At 36.7% G+C, this 16,522-nt stretch overlaps 2 protein-coding genes across 4 annotated transcripts; one reads left to right on the top strand and one right to left on the bottom strand.

The window, feature by feature from the left end:
* Positions 1 to 3,807: 3,807 nt before the first annotated feature.
* LOC130989649 (F-box protein At5g39250) lies at positions 3,808 to 5,742 on the top strand. Of its 3 annotated transcripts, none has more exons than XM_057913688.1 (2): positions 3,808 to 3,962; positions 4,725 to 5,742. In XM_057913688.1, the coding sequence occupies exon 2, from the start codon at positions 4,819 to 4,821 to the stop codon at positions 5,566 to 5,568; it is 750 nt and encodes a 249-aa protein (XP_057769671.1). In that variant the 5' UTR covers positions 3,808 to 3,962; positions 4,725 to 4,818; the 3' UTR covers positions 5,569 to 5,742. The 3 variants fall into 3 exon arrangements, with proteins under 3 accessions (XP_057769671.1, XP_057769672.1, XP_057769673.1); XM_057913689.1 differs by having other exon boundaries at positions 4,752 to 5,742; XM_057913690.1 differs by having other exon boundaries at positions 3,826 to 3,962; positions 4,743 to 5,742.
* A 567-nt stretch (positions 5,743 to 6,309) lies between these two features.
* On the bottom strand, positions 6,310 to 16,129 carry LOC130989623 (uncharacterized). Its single transcript, XM_057913648.1, has 18 exons — positions 15,986 to 16,129; positions 15,524 to 15,560; positions 15,339 to 15,403; positions 14,617 to 14,682; positions 14,381 to 14,452; positions 14,118 to 14,190; positions 13,043 to 13,080; positions 12,833 to 12,940; positions 10,359 to 10,475; positions 10,186 to 10,266; positions 10,033 to 10,101; positions 9,597 to 9,674; positions 9,335 to 9,460; positions 8,687 to 8,794; positions 7,544 to 7,612; positions 7,363 to 7,425; positions 7,130 to 7,284; positions 6,310 to 6,943 (listed from the first exon to the last, which is right to left on the bottom strand). The coding sequence occupies exons 1-18, from the start codon at positions 15,986 to 15,988 to the stop codon at positions 6,439 to 6,441; spliced, it is 1,833 nt and encodes a 610-aa protein (XP_057769631.1). The 5' UTR covers positions 15,989 to 16,129; the 3' UTR covers positions 6,310 to 6,438.
* Between the last annotated feature and the right edge of the window lie 393 nt (positions 16,130 to 16,522).

The following is a 16,522-nucleotide window of genomic DNA, read 5'->3' on the forward strand; positions in this document are numbered from 1 at the left end:
CATTAAATTTTGAAAACCCGGCTAAGTGAATCATAGAATATTAAGCACTACACCATGACTTAAGATTAGAATTTAAGGAGACCTATTGAGAATAGATTTCTTGTAGGCTTTGAGCATCATGAGGATTAGCACTGCTATTCCGATTCAGAGATAACGTTAAACGACAGGCATTGCCTATACAGGTGGGCATTACTTTTACTATACGTATATAGAGATCCCCTGCGTGTCGTAGGCCTCTTATACGAATATGCATGGGATGATTTTAACTGTTAATTTCAGTTTATTATTATGCCCAAATGATAAATGACTCTTATGAAATAAAAATGAAATGTTTATGAAATGATTGACTGCCAAAAATATTTATGTTTTTATATGTATCCTATCTGTGTTGGTTCGCCAACTTTAAAGGAAATCCAATTGGGATCCTATGCTAGACAAAGGTCGCTAGCTAGGGTTAACGTGTACACTCATGGAGACCGCGAGTCGCTTGCGACCGGTCTTGGCGTCCGTGGTAAGGAGGCCTCCTTCCCGGCGCGTGATAGAAAGGAACAGATATGGATCATATGAAGGAAAATGATCGGCCGATCGACTTTATGAAAATGAAAGAAATATTTTAGTAAGCGCAGGTCATTTAAGAAAACCCCTGTGTGTTACTGTTATGGCAGTTCAATTTATATATGTATGCATGTTGTATTTTCGGCTATGCCCACTGAGTATTTTTATACTCAGCCCTGCATGTATTTCTAAATGTGCAGGTTGAGCAGTTGATGGAATGGAATGATGTTGAGCGGGTGTTCCTTTGACATTTCAAGAAATGTAACCTTGAGTATACATCTTCATATGTATATCTCACACGTTTTCCGCTGCAAAACACTTTGATTAGGATAACTTTATGTTATGAAGTTGTTACACGTGTTATTGGGTAACCCACCTTAATCAGTTCTCTTTTATGTGTATGTTTATAAGTATCCAAATGATCATATATGATCCTAGCTTTTTATCTATAAGTGACATTTTCATATACTTTAATGTTAAGTAATTGTCCATATCCGTTCCCACTCATTAATTTTCATCCCAAGTCATAATCCCGGCTAAATCATCATTAAAGGTAGCGGGCTGTGACACTCCTAGATCAGCCATCTCACCCCACCCCCAAGTTAAGTTATCCCATTTTGTACAGTAAGTAACCCATATTAATTTTTTGTTGACAGATTTATCCCCATCATCAACCCAACTTCAAAAATGAAAAATCAGGAATTCTCTCGTGAAAAATCAAGATGTTCTTCGCAAAAATAGTCGTGTTCTTCAATCACAGAAAAATTCAAGAATTGGAATACGAACCCAGAAATCGTCGTGTTCTTCACAATATGAACCCAGAAATCGTCGTGAAAAATCCAGATTTCTTGTGAAGAAGAAAGGGGCAGTGGTTTCCCTCGCCTCGCCCTAAACCCAGATTTCCCTCGCCTCGCCCCCTGCCCTCGCCACGCCGCGCTCGCCCTCATCTTCGTCGGCCCCTGCCCTCACCAACCCTTGCCCTCGCTTGAATTTTGTTTGGAAAAAAATTCTCACCATAAATTTTGAGGAAGAAAGGGGTGGAATAGAAGGGGGGTCGAAAGGGGAGGGAGGAAGGCTGTGATTTTTTTTTTTTTTTTTTTTCAGACAAAGATGGGGGAGGCGTGGGGGAGGAAGAAATGGGGAGGCTGTGAATTTTTTTTTGGTGCTGGCGTGGGCTGTGAGATGTATCAATGGTGAAGAAGGATGTTTGGTGAAGAAGAGCACTAGACGGTGGGGCAGCAGGTGGGGGCGGCTGGTGTTGGGGTTGAGAATTGGAAAGGGATAATTATTTTTTTTATTTTTTTGTTTAGTTATATAAGGGTAAAATTGTAATTTACTTTTTAATCTATAGTTGTATCTATTGTATCAAACAATAATATTAGTTATCTTAGCATTTATATCTTATTTATCAAACACCTATAAAATTAACAATCTCACTCAATCTATATTATTTATCTAGATTTTATTTATCATCTCTTATCTCATCACGCTATCAAACACACCCTAATAGTAATAATATAGGGTAAATATCACTTTATGTCCAATCGTTTGGCCGAATTATCGATTATGTCCCAACTAATCGATAATATCTAATCGGTACCCAACCTAACAATATTTTTTCAATTGTGTCCCCTTAAAAAATTTTCGCGCGCCGAAAGTTGACGTGGCACGCCGGAAACTGTGACGTGGAAATATTAAAATACTCCCTCCGTCCACGAAATGAGTACCCATTTGTGGACGGCACAGGTTTTAAGAAATGTATGGAGTAGTGTAGTGAAATAGTTTAAGGGTCCCACTTTTTGAGTGATTAATTAAAGAGATGTGTGGGGTACATTTGCCAAAAAGGGAAATGGGTACTCTTTCGTGGACGGACGGAAAAAAGGAAATATGGGTACTCATTCGTGGACGGAGGGAAGTAGAAGTAGGGTAAGTAAATAGTTGTGGACGAGGGAGTGTAAGTAGTTGAATTTCCAGCTATAATAAACTTAAAAAAAAGATATAATTATGTGGCACTAAAACAATACTAACAATGTGAAGAAAAAAAACTCAAATCAGCACTAAAAAATTCTAAAGTTTGGGAAAAGTGAAGAACTCTTCGTCGGCCAAGGGCACCTACGCTGGCCGCCGCTCCAAGCTCGTCGCCGCCACCCGCGATCTTCGCCGCCACGAAATACCTTTCCTTTGTTCCAATTGCGATGATTTCGAACCCTAACGCCAATTTGATGTTCCCAGAGGACAGGGAGATCGACGACGGCGGCGGGAGAAAGGGAAGAAAGCACAGAGCAGGGGAAGCGGCGAGAGGCAGCGCCACGGGAGTGGAGGTCAGCGGCGAGGCGGAGGAAGGGGATGAGGTGACCCATTCTGGCGTAGGGGAAGAGGGCTACATTGGTAGCAGAAGACGTCAGGGAGGTTGGGGGTAGAAGAGGGAGTTGGGGATGTCGAGGACCATAGCCAAATTCCCTTACAAGAATTATAGCACAAATCGTATACCCACCAAAAATTCTATCAAGATTTTTCTCTTGCTCCCTTCTCTATCATGATTTACTTCAACTATTACACAATAGATAATTTTTTGAAACAGAAATCGATGAATGAAGAGAAATCGAAATATAAGGATTTATAAACAAAATTCTTTGTGTTGCTGAGTATTGAGGAGGAGGTGGCCGACTGTTCTTGTCGTCGGAAACACTGCGATGGCGGGGGAATGCGGGATTTCGCTGGAGATGATAGACGACCAGTGGTGTGTTTCGTGGAGAGTGAGGAAATAGGTGAGGAGAAGAGAAGAGTCGACAGTAGGCTTGAGATGGTAGACGGCCTTTGGTGTTTTTGCGGCGCTGACGGTAGGCTTGACGGTAATGATGGTGGTGACGGCAGCGTCGCAGGAGTGGAGGTCGGCGGCGAGGCGGAGAAGGGGATGATGTGGTTCTTCTGGTGCAGGGGAAGAAGATGAGATGATATGGATTATGTTAAGTTTTTTTATTAAAATATAATGAATGTGGCAATTCCAAGTGGATTAATAAGTCCACATAATCAAACTCCGGCGTTCCACGTCAACTTTCGTACGCCGGAAAATTTTTACGGGACACAATTGAAAAAATGTTGTTAGGTTGGGTACCGATTAGATATTATCGATAAGTTGGGACATAATCGATAATTCGGCCAAACGATGGGACATAAAGTGATATTTACCCATAATAATAAGGGGTCCACAAAAAATCTCATCCATTTCTAATTTCTATATGTCGCGTCGCACTGAATCCCACCACTTGGCTATTTTCTCTCTCATGTGCAGACTAATCAGGATCCAAAGCTTCCAGTTATAAATAAATAGTTGCTCTTCCTCATTTTCTTTTTTCCTTTTCTTTTATTGCGATTAATCCATTTTTGTAGCTGCGGAATCGTAAATGGTAAACTCCTTTTCTTTCCTTTCTTCGCTGTTTTTAGTTTAATTATACTCTCAATTAGGGTTTGATTCCTTTATATGGTAATTGGTATTGGGGTTCGATTGTTGACCTTATCTAGTTTGTGTTGGATTTCAATTTGCGTTTTACGTTGATGTCCATTTGCTTGAATTTTATTTGATTTTGTTTTTTTCCTTGGGAGTTATTATATGTTCTGCTAGTTTGTGTCTCTGGTGAATTCGTTTTACTATTTTACGAATTCAATTTTGTACTATTGGTGAGATTTGTGCGTTATATGCATTAAATTGGGTATTGAATTATTGATGGCTTGTGTTGATTCTTTGTGATATACAACTTTTGTAATACAAGGTTGATAAGTATCAACAAAAATTCTTATGGTATTATCATGTTGGAGCCTGTACAAATGTGATTGCAAGAATTTTGTTGAGTGCCTAGTTTAATGTGTTGATAAAAAAACAATGTGATTTTGATGATTTTGTGTGCTGAAAATATTGCTACTTCATTGTATGTTTGTGCATCAATAAGGCTAAACTTAGATCAAGTACACAGATGCATTTTATCTTGAGATATTATTCATGTTTTCATGATCACGAATGTGAAATGCAATCGTTAATCTTCCTTAGGCTTGTTTCTCTCATAACCATTGTGAAGTTTCATTTTTGTATGGATACTAAAGCTAAACATCTTGCAGTAATGATTTTAGTAATGAGTGGCATGTGATATTCAAACATACTTAATTGGTTTCAGGAACTGATTTGAATTTAGAACTGGTAGGTCTCTGGTGCTGCAAAAGTAGTTCGTCCAAAAAGTCTGCCCCACGAAAGTATTTTCCTCTGTGGAGATGTCATCCGAGGAGATTTTGAAGGTTGTTTTCCCTCTTCTAGAAGGTAGAGATCTGGCAACGTGTATGTCAGTTTGCAAGCAGTGGAGAGAGATTGCTCAAGACGACTATTTATGGAAATGCTTGTGTGCAAAGAGATGGCCATCTGTCTGCAAGCAGTCGTCACCTCCTATTCTATCGTATCACAAGCTTTTTAAATCATTTTACAAACGCCAGAAGAACAGAACCCTTCTTCCACCACGATTATCCTTCAAGGATTTGGAGTTTTATATCGACATTTGGACTGAAGATAACCTTATGTTCTCGGAAGTGGTTCCGGGACCGGTACTCCAAAAGGGGTCTTGGACTCCACCAACTGGAATCTCTGATGTTCTTAGGTTTCACTTGATGAGCCCAGACTACAAGATGACGTTGCCAATGGTACCGAGGTTTAATATCCCTTTGGGTCAGACTGTCAGCGTCTCTGTTTTTGTAGGCCGAAAGGATTCCCAAAAAGTTGCTTGTATCATAAACAAGTCTGTTTTCGATTATATAGATCGCTCCACATTCCGGGCCCTGGCATTTGATTACCTTGACTTTTCACCTGCACACCCTTTCGTGTCCGGTATTAGGGCGTGGATTTCTTTGCTTTTCATGGACCATGGTAGTGAAAGTGTCATTGATGTTTTTGGGATCGAGCTGGATTTCTGCGACGCTGCAAACTCAGAGGACCAGGTGCTGTGGCTCCTCGACATGCTCGACTGGAAGTAAATATCAGCATACATCAATTACAGTCTGGTATAGCTCTCATTTAGAACGAGTCGTGTGTGTATATTCTCATTGTATTTTCGTATGAATAATTCTGCAATCAAATAATCAGTGTTTGTGGTCATTGACCGGCCGCAATTCCATTATTTGGATTCTAAAGAAAACAGTTTCCCTTTCTTTTCTGGATTAATGTTTATGTCGATGCCATGGCTTACTTTGATGAAACTGGTTTTAGAATGTATATTTGCTAATTGTATGATATAAATCATGACAGTTTCTTCATGGTAACGACCCTTGCTTCTACTCTTCATTTTTTTGCCAAGCATAGCTTTTTTGCTTAGAATTCACCTTATATGTTAGCCTTTTTGATTGGCTTTAATTGTATTGGCCATCAAGAGTAGGATCACTTACACTTGTCTGAAAAAACTCGATTTATATGCGAGGAATATATACAGTTTCAACTCGAACTGCCTGAATTCTTAACTGTCTTTTTTAATTAGTTCTTTAGTTTTCAAATCTCTAATTATAAGAATGAACTTTTAAAATTTGAATTATCCAATCTATTCAATTTCTATATTCATGTTGTTCCAATTTGAATATTTTTTTTACACAATTATGTACAAAACAAAGCAAACAAAAAAACGAAACCCAAATGTCATAAAACGAACTGAACATTTCAGTTTCATACACTTGAAGGTTCGGTTCCATTCGTTTGAGGGCAAAAAATATTTTGGTTGGGTCTGATTTTGGAACATAGGCGTATGTATAGAAATGAAACTCGTGAATGTGAATTGTTTGTGTATGTTATGTAACAAGCTACAGTAGGAAAAATAACAACGTAAAACGGAAATAAGATTGTCGTTAATACAAAACTCAGAAGTGGCGTGTAGGATTCGCTGGATGAATTATTGGTTCGCCGGTAAAAGGATCGAACTTGTAGGGCTCACCGGTGAATGGATCGAACCTCATCTGAGGTCGAGATGCTTGCTGCCTGGCGACACCTCTAACGTCTGAGATCAAACCCGGACCCAATCTGGCATACGATGAACTCGGTGCTACTTGGGGAGGAGATAGATGCCGCTCCTCGGTTTGTATTGCAACCCTACCATAAGATCCGGTGGGGTGTGGTGGTGTTGCCTCGAACCGGGAATTGCTTCCCTCCTCCAGTACTGTTCTTGGAATCGGGATGCTCTCGGATGCGTACAGAGATCGGCTTCCTTCCTCCAGTACTGTTCTTGGAATCGGGATGCTCTCAGATGAGTATAGAGATCGGCTTGATAAAAGAGAACCTCTCTCGTCTACTCTTCCTATCATTGTTCGATTAGATAAAGGATAATCCGGGCGCAGCGCTGAATGGTGTGGTGCATAAATGTCGGACCTGAAAATCAATTAGGAAGTGATGTATTCCTGAACATCTCACTAAACAGGAAATAAGATTAATGTTAATCAAGATTTTATATTTCGACATGGAATGAATGTTTCACAATCAGCCAGACTAGTATAGTTATGTAATGACCAGATTCAATGTGTAGTGCGCACAAATGTCACAAGATGGAAAACATACCTAGCTGCAGTGTCTGCATGAGATGTAAAGGAACCAACAATGGGGGATGACAGTTGATTCGAGAAGTTGAATGGCTTGTATTCGGTCCTTGTAGTATCCTCAGCTCGCAACAAACTGACCAAGCTCTGATCCGGTCCCACTTTATCGACTAGGTGCTATGACAGAAATTAATGGCTCAATGAAGAGTAATGCAAGAAAGCTTAAAACCAGTAGATTAGAATTGAGTTACATACTTTAGAGATCACTGCAGCTAGGTATGCTGACTTATTTTGTGAAGCTGATCCTGATATCATAAACTACAAAGAAGATTGAAGAAATTGAATAGGCGAGAATTGTAGTAATGCATATTGAATAGAACCTTTTTCTTGCAAGGGAAAAACAAACATCAATCATATTTTACAGGTGTGTTATAACCTGGTCAAGAACGGATATAGCAATAGGCTCGGGTAATTCCTTGAGACTGCGTAAACTGTTGACATCAATCTGTTGACAGATGAGGAAATTATGAAACTTGCAGAAGATTTTTTCATGTGAAATATATGCAATAACTACTGCGAGTGTGGCCTTTTCATATAGATAATGCAGCATGTGTCATATTTTCTCTAATACATGAATCGTCACACAAAATTAGTGCAACCAAGATTTCCTCAAATCCTTCATTCTCATATTTTACTTGAGAGGAGTATTTAAAAACAAGAAATGATACCCTGATCCTCACATAATTATAAGATACTTCTAATCTATCATCATGATATGTAGATTTGATTTTATTGATTTTCTCCATCTCTTACTCATCATGTATATACTCCATGCATCTATCTAGTAGGAGCTCTGTAAAAACAAACTGAGAGAGAACAACATAAATGTTAACAGACATTTTTGGTATTTTTACCAGGGTGTGGGTCCAAAATGGCCCGATCACAACATATTTTTATGTTCATAACTACATATTCTATTTTCAATCCAGATCTAATTAGGAAATCAGGATAGGGAGGGAACTTAAGAGTGAAGGCAAACACAACTCCAAAGGCAGCCACAGTAACTTCTACAGCACATTAATGAATGAACACTAAGGGTGCATTTACTTTGGTTGTAAAAAAATTCATTGGAAAATGATGGATAAGAAAAGATGAGAAAATATTATCTTTTCCTCCTTTTTGTATCATATGTTTACTAAAGATGAAAAGATGAGAAAGTGTTGGTAAATATTTCACACCCCTACTTTAGGATAATATTATCCAACATTGGAGACAAAAGGAGTGAAAAGTGGCTGCCCTAGAAAATATTCCACCCTGCCCGGAGAAAATTTTCCATCATAGTAAACATGTGAAAATGGTGGAAAATAGGTGAAAATATACTTTTTCTCTCATTTTCCATCAAAGTAAACGCACCCTAAAAGTTGTAATTGGTAACCTCAATTTAATTTTCAATAGTTAGCTGGATTCAGATAAATCGGTTGAAATTCATCTTACCATACAAAAAGTTGTACTATTGTGGGTCTTCAAAAACTATATTGCAATATTAACCGCCAAACGATTATTAGAAACTTGAACTTACATCAAACCTAGTAGCAATTCCAAGTCGCAGGATTCGAAGCAACCGCTCTTTAACAGCTAAAGGTAACGCTATTACAGCATCCTCATAAGGATCAGCAGGCTCCACTTCCTGTAAGACAACAATGACATGTCAAGGCTCATAAAGAAAACATGTTTATACAAAAGAAATCCTAACAAGTACTGGATTCTGTAAATTAATGACTCCAATAGGAGAAAGGATGAAATTTAGATGCAACCTCAGTGTTTCTAGAGGAACCAATTATGACCAAGAAAACAAAAGTAAATAGGATATCACCAACCAAGAAACTGAACATAGCTGCAAAGGAGTGTTTTGGGAGCCTCAATTCACTAAAATTGTTAATATGAGAGATGGGACCTAATTATGCCGTCTTTGGACATCAACAATACTATACAGGCCAAATTTTTCAAACTTTGGCTGTTGCACATGCTCTATTGTGTTGGTGAAATGGAGTGTCTTGTGCTTTCTTATGGTGCTATTGCACACCACAATTAGATACTATTTTTAGAATTTACTAAAACAATCATGATTTCCGTTATGCTTAAAATTGAAATAAGAGTACCCAAAATATTGGGGGTAAGAAAAAACAAAATCTTTCAAATAAAAAATTTGAAATGGAGACGTATTTACCCTCGAGATATGGGAATTCTGAATATTTGATTTCAAGATTTTAGATTGGTCCTGAAAAGAAGAAGTATTTTCTGGATACTCACGAACTCGCTTCTTGCTTTTCTCCATAGGTCGTGCAACTTCAACCTGTTTGCAGACAATAGTTTCAGGTATTTTTCTCAAAGACATGTTAAGATAAAGAAACCAAGAGTAGACTGTAGAGAAATAACAAAATATATTAGATACCAGACTACAAGGAAGCTTCTAAAGTACTTTTAACTACCTGGACTACATACTCTTGGCCTTCCCTAGGTCCTCCAACTTTTTTTCCATTCAGTTCGTTGACGGCTCTCTCAAGATCCTGCATTAGAAATTAATAGTGTTTTGAGGCTGGAACTACTTAATGAGTCAGTGATGGAGAGCCAAGAAAATGAATAAGATTTGATCACATATCCTAGTTGTCATGATTAAGATTGAAATACAAACACACCACATACAAACAGAAAAGAAGACGTAAGAAATAACTTAAAGCAGATACAGATCTGGTCCTGAATTGGACTATGTGATATATCCCATGGCCAAGAAAAACAAACAGCAAACTCATCTAACATGCAATTCAAATAAAAACATTTTGAGAAATATAACTGCCCTATGGAGACGAAATAACTGGGCTAGATAGAATATGTTATCATGAACATGACAAATATAAACCAACTTACCGATCTCTCAGTGAAATGAACAAAACCAACAGATGAGCTACCTTTTTTGGATACCACCACTCTCTCCACCTGACAGACGGCATCAGCATTACATGATAAGTGTGTGTAATATATCAAAGAAATGCCGAAATCAATGTCAAAATATGTAAAGACCTTGCCATAAGGATCAAACAATCGACTTAAATATTTCTCCTCAGCATCAGTGGGCAGGTTTCTGACAAAGGCTACTTTGACCTGGAAATAATGGAAAAGAAGATTAAAGATACTGCAACATTTCTGAATATTATTAAGCTTATTATTCATGAGAATATTGATTGATTATGAACCTTAGCCAGTTCTTTTGCATCAATTTCAGAGTCCTCTTCTGCCCACTGAATAGCTGGGTGCAAACTTCCAAGACGAAACTCTGGTTGAGAGCCCACTCTAAGAGCGCGTGCAGCAGCCTGTGATTAAGAATTTTGAAGTAGGTATTTTCAATTTCTGATAGAGAATGGATTCATTGGTATTTTAATTGGCCTCTGCTTCAATTTGAAGAATTGACTGCAGACTTGATGAAAGATTGCATATCAAAAGAGTGGCAGAAGTTGCAGAAGAATTGTTAATGATGTTTTATTGCAGAGGCAAGATTGGTGTTCTTCAATTAAGTTGTTGGGAGTTAATTTCATGCTCACAGGTTCATTGAATTTTCGTGCTAAAAATCCCCACTTGAACAAGGTAAGGAGGGAACCTACCACAATAAGACCATTGACAAAGATTTTAGATTTGAGATAGACATAAACTAGATAAAGAGGACCCAGGCTCTGCGATGAGAAGAAAATTTGGAAGCTTTGGGCAATAATTTTTCTGTGAAATTACTCATATTTAATTTGTTTGCAAATTTGTTTTCAAGGCTGTGCAGTTGTAAGAACTTTGAACTTGTATCAGTATCTTTTAGCTCAGAATCATCTATTCACACATTAATGAGAGTGCCTGGAAGAACTGAAAAGGAATGGATCCTCTAAGAAGTTGTTAACTTTGTGTGATAGGATAGATAGATAAAGATGTGATTCAGTATTTGAAGGATTAGATTATCAAACAAGTTTAAAATTAACCAATCCTCAAAGTAAATGGTAGATTAGCCTATATCATTTTTTTCTATCTATCCTATCACTCAAAGTAAACGTCCCCAAAAGTACTTCCATAAAAGTTGGGGATTTGGCCAATTCCCTCCAAAATGGGGAGAATGGAAGTGATTCTAAAATCATTCTCCCCCAACATTTATTAAAACTGCTGAATTTGTCTAAGAGGCATAACATAACCAAAATCACAAAACTACTGATCGAAAATCAGTGATAGCTAAGACCAGTTGAACTTAAAGAGATGAATTTGATGAGTGATTATGGACATCGTCAAAGGTTATTATTGAAAAACATAAAGGATGAATTTGAGATTCTAGAAGACCAAAGAACATGAGAGTTCAGAGGATCAGTATCTTTAATACAAGAGCAGAAACAAAAGTTGATATTCTAAATAAGCCACAAAACTTAAAATCCAGGTAGTATATTGAAGTAGAGGAGAAAAGTATACAAATTTGTTGCCGTGATAGTCATATAACGAAATAGAATTTAATAGGACTATGGGCTAATATCTATAGGCCACACGGAGACTAAGACAGAAAAGCAAGACATACATTTTACTTCATAACTTCTACATTTACAGTCTGCTTATCACTATTGAGAATCTTAATGTTGGCTTCTTTACCTATGAAAGTTTATCAGATAACTTTAAATCAGTCTATGTTAGGAGTTTTTGGGCTTTGTCTTCTTATTCTTTTCTCTGGGGAGGGAGGCTGTTCAAAAAAATTGAAAAGTTATGTTGAAAACTGTCAATGTGTTTGATTGTGTTTTCAGAAGGAATGTGATTGCCAGAATGCTTCAGGATGAAATAAATGTGATGCATAAATGAATAAATCAATATGAAGAAATGGCATCATAAAGAAATAATGATTTCTTGATTTTAAATTGTTGCATAGAGAAAGAGATGTCAAGGAGAAGAAGTTGAATATTTCTTGATTTTAAATTATTGCATAAATTGTTGCATAGAGAGAGATGTCAAGGAGAAGAAGTTGAAATATTTTGATATGACATTCCAACAGGACAATATAAAGAGGATGGCATATTCAAAATACTTCTAGATTTGGTTGACTAAGAAAGAAGAGAAGGGACCAGGAAGTGGACGATAAGAGATTCTGTTATCACCAATATAGTATGTTTAAATTGTAGCACTTGCATTAACCTTTTACTCATATAGAATGAAAGTTCTATTTTGCACATTGCATCAATAGTAGAAATTGTTGTGGTATGGTTCCAGTTGCAATTGATGTCAATGTGCAATTGCACATTGTTTTGAACTGAGTACCATCAGAGATGTCACAGTTTGAGATGGAAGTTTACTGAAAAACATGCACAACTGAACAATTCTTCAGATATTTTTAATTGGTACTTTTTTGTCGGAAAGTAAATAGTTGTAGGAATTAGACTTGCAAAGATTTTCAGCTTTTTGTAAGTAGTAAGAAAGTTTTGAAGGATTGGTCAAATTTGCGAAGTTCATTTTTCGATATATTATTCAAGTGGAGATTTCCAGTAACAAATGGGTCAAGAATTGATGCTGGAACTCAGAATCAAAACCACCAACCTGAGCTTCTACCCTGTATAATTTAAGATGCAACAAGAAAGTCTTAATTTCTCACCACAGACTTAGAAACTATGGCATTTCAAGTCGTTTAGCTGGAAGAATAAATAAGAGAACAAAAAGAACTCACAGCATGAGAGGAAAACTTGACAAAGGCAAAACCACGGTTTCGTGGCTTTTGACCTGGTGGTGTGTCTTTAATCATTGCAAGATCAATGGATTCAATATCTGGGAAAATCTGTAGCACGTAAAAAGGAACTAATCAGTGAAACAGACATGGGAACTCTGTTGAAATTTAAGGAAACTTCCACAGGAAACCCCAGAAAACAAAGAAGGATACCTGCAGCACCATTCTCTTAAATTCATCAGCAGTCCAAGCTGAAATAAAGGAGAAAATTCAGTCTTGCATGGACAAAAGTGGACCAATGATGTGAGAAGAACATATGGTTAGATTTAGCAAGTCCATCATGAAGGAACTGGACATTATAATTTTATATCACCCAGACTAACCAAACGAGATCTGCGTGCATATGTGCGTGAGAGAGAGACATTTTGGCATTTTTAAAGACATGAAACAGGCACAATATTGACTTCAATTACTTGAGCTTCAGGAAAGTTACAAAGCCCAACAAAAATATTCATGAAGTAGCACCTATGCACATTATTTATACTGATATTATAGTTTTCTAAGCAGTGTTACCACCAAACACAAAAAGTTAGAAAATGTCCACCTACAAGGTTAATTAATGACAGATGCATAATAAAATTATGGTGAAAAACCCCCCAGAAAGAAAAAAGAATGTTTGTGCAAATAGCTATTTCAGCTAATGCTTTGAAAGTTTTCGCTAGCCATGAAATTAGGAATTGGTTGCAATTTTGGCCAATTGGTAATTTGCTGAAATTTACCGGATAATTAAGTCTGAATAACACAAAGTGAGTCTTTTGGAAAATTATTTGTAGATATCAGCTTTTAGGTTCAAAAGAATCAGTTTTTAATGTCTGGTACCACTAACTTCTGCTTCAGATTTAACTTTCAGACAATATCTCAAACCTAGAAGGGAGTACTTCGAGGTGCTACCAGAATTATGATCTTTTATTAGACTTAGACTTTCAGATTTAATTTGCAACAGCACTTGATTCAACATCAATGACTCGTAATCAATATCTAATCTACCTAGTCAATGATGATTTATTCATTTTTATTAGAATTCACATTTTTTCTAGCCAAAAGTAAAAATAAAAATGCTTGAACATCATTTAAGTTTGATCAAATTCACAAATTGGCCAAAATTGCAAAATTTTAGCTAAATTGGAAACTTTCAAGAGAAGTCTTAAATAGCAGGTTCCAGCATAGTACTGAATTTATTTTACTGTGCCTTTAAAAACACAGCAACAATAACACCAAGGTACCAAACCTTTGTTCAGATTCCCGAAGTATAGAGTCTCCTGCTCACTTGATGGAAGCACTCCAATCTTCTTCCCATCTAGCTGAAAATCAAAACAGGAAATATTAATCAAAGAAAAGGGAAAGGGAAAAAGGCATTCAATTAGCAGGCAGAAGACAACACCTGATGAGTCGATCAAGTTTAATAGTTTAAAAAACTCAGAAGATGATTAATTGCCAAAAATGAGGAGACTCCTTAAGAAGAAAACATTCCTAAGTTAAGTTAGTTCTCACCAAAATTCCAGTTTTTTCCCTCACAGCTCTCGCTGCAGATTCTTTCGTCGAAAATCTCACAAAGCAGAATCCCTGCGAATAACCAAAAAGAGCAAGGGAAATGAGATTATATCCATGTTGTTGCGTCATTATAACTTCTCTTTCATATGGTGACGACACGGACAAGAAAGAAGTCAAGAACAGCACAAAAGACATAAACTTCCTACAATAATGGAAATGAGGTAGCATGTATTGACCTTTGTATTGCCGTTCTGGTCCTTTATCATACGAACTTCCACTATATCACCGCAATCGGAAAACACCTGAGTAAGAGGAAGTTTTTTCCAGAATGAATTTACATAAGTATAGCTAAAAATCAACACCTCAGTTTATTTATTCATTTATTTAGTTCTTTGGATTGAGGAAAGAACCAATGTGTTGATTTCATCAATTAAGCAACTCGTATATAAGCTCAAAACAAGCGCATCTGCTTGAAATCTTTCTTAGAGAAGGAAAATATAGAAAAGAACCAACATTCCCCAGTTAGTGTCTGCAAGCAGAGACAGAGTAACTGTTCAAGACGCCACATGTAATTAGACAAGAATCTACATGTGAATGCAAATAGAATATGCACAATTATCAGCCAACTAGTATAACGCAACGCATCCACAGCTGCCAGGTTCTTTAATTAAGTTCATTAAATTAGTCTTCCTATTTCCTTGTTTACTTAAGAATGTTACAGGGAAAAATTACTTTATATTAAGATTAATATTCAAATCTTTAAACCAACCTCGAAATATGATTTATAAAGCTACCAAACTCACTAGGCAAACCTGAGTTATCCTGCTTCTAATTATGGCTCAACATCTCAAGACCACCCATTTTATAATCAAGCCTTTGTATCACAATATGGTTTCATTACCTCGATCATTAACAACCAAACACATGTATGTCACAAAAAAACAGAATTGTAACTGACCTCGCGAATTTTCTCTTCATCAATGGTCCGAGGCAACCCACCAACAAAAACCTCGACGCCTTTTGCTGCACTCACGGCATGGAGAAATCATGAAGACACCAGACAAACATAACAACATTGAAGTAAAGTAGCAAAATCTAAGCATAATTAGATTAAATTTATCATGAACCTTGAGAAGAGCTTACCATGATCAGCAGAGTGTTGCTCCAACGGCTGGCTCATCTGTGACTAAAAGTGATCAAAACACTTGTGCAAACCCAAAAAGAAAAATGTAGAAACGAATAGTCTAAAGCAATGTTGTGAAAATCGCTGGAGGCGGACGCCTTGAGGCGAGCCTCAAGGCAAGGCGACGCTGAAGCGCACCAATATGTGCGCCTCTGTAAGATTTATGTGTATACGCGCCTCGTCGGCGAAAGGCGGCCGCCTCAACGCGCTGAGGCGATGCGAGGCGGCGCTGAGGCTATGCGAGAATGTAGGAATCGGGAGATGCAGACATATTTAAATAAACATGATTTCGGCAACAATTTCAGACGTGATTTCAGCAATTTTACGCATAAACATGAAGTTCAGTAATCACACCAACAAAATTCATTCAATATCTTCACCGTGAAAAATAAATGTAAGGCGAAATCATCTTCCATAAATACCATTTCTTGAATCTGCTGTTGTGTCCCCAAACTCCGGAATTGAATATGCAAAATCTGGAATTGAAGATGCAGACGAGTGAGAAGGGGAAATTAGGGTTCAAGAAGAATGATGATAGGTGTTAAAAAAAAAAAAAAAAAAAAAAATAATAATAATAATAATAATAATAATAATAATAATAATAATAATAATAAGTAATAATAATAATAATACATGATCGGTGTTTTATCTCTATTTTATCTTCATTTTTTAATTTTTTTAATAAATAATGCAATTTAATTAATGATAAAATATTTTTTAAGAAGATTAATGATATAATATTTCAGTAGAAATATCATGGTAAAAAATTTAATTTGATAATATATCATGTGAGAAAATAATTTAAGATTAAAAATTAATAAAATAGTAAAAGTTTTATCCAAAATATTTTTCTCTTTCTTATTATTTTTTATTCTATAAAAATCAAAAATCTTTTGTTTTTGTTTTATATTCTTTATTGTTATACTCCTTCCCCTCCGTCCCACTTCAAATGATCCAAT

Source organism: Salvia miltiorrhiza, chromosome 6 (assembly GCF_028751815.1).
Source record: "Salvia miltiorrhiza cultivar Shanhuang (shh) chromosome 6, IMPLAD_Smil_shh, whole genome shotgun sequence".
NCBI lineage: Eukaryota > Viridiplantae > Streptophyta > Magnoliopsida > Lamiales > Lamiaceae > Salvia > Salvia miltiorrhiza.

Coding starts and splice junctions, on each gene's coding strand:
- LOC130989649 (XM_057913688.1), top strand. CDS start 4,819: ATGTCATCCGAGGAGATTTTGAAGGTTGTTTTCCCTCTTCTAGAAGGT.
- LOC130989623 (XM_057913648.1), bottom strand. Junction 9,675..10,032: donor TTCATTTCACTGAGAGATCG/GTAAGTTGGTTT, acceptor TTTCTAATGCAG/GATCTTGAGAGAGCCGTCAA. Junction 7,613..8,686: donor GAATTGCTACTAGGTTTGAT/GTAAGTTCAAGT, acceptor ATCTGTCAACAG/ATTGATGTCAACAGTTTACG.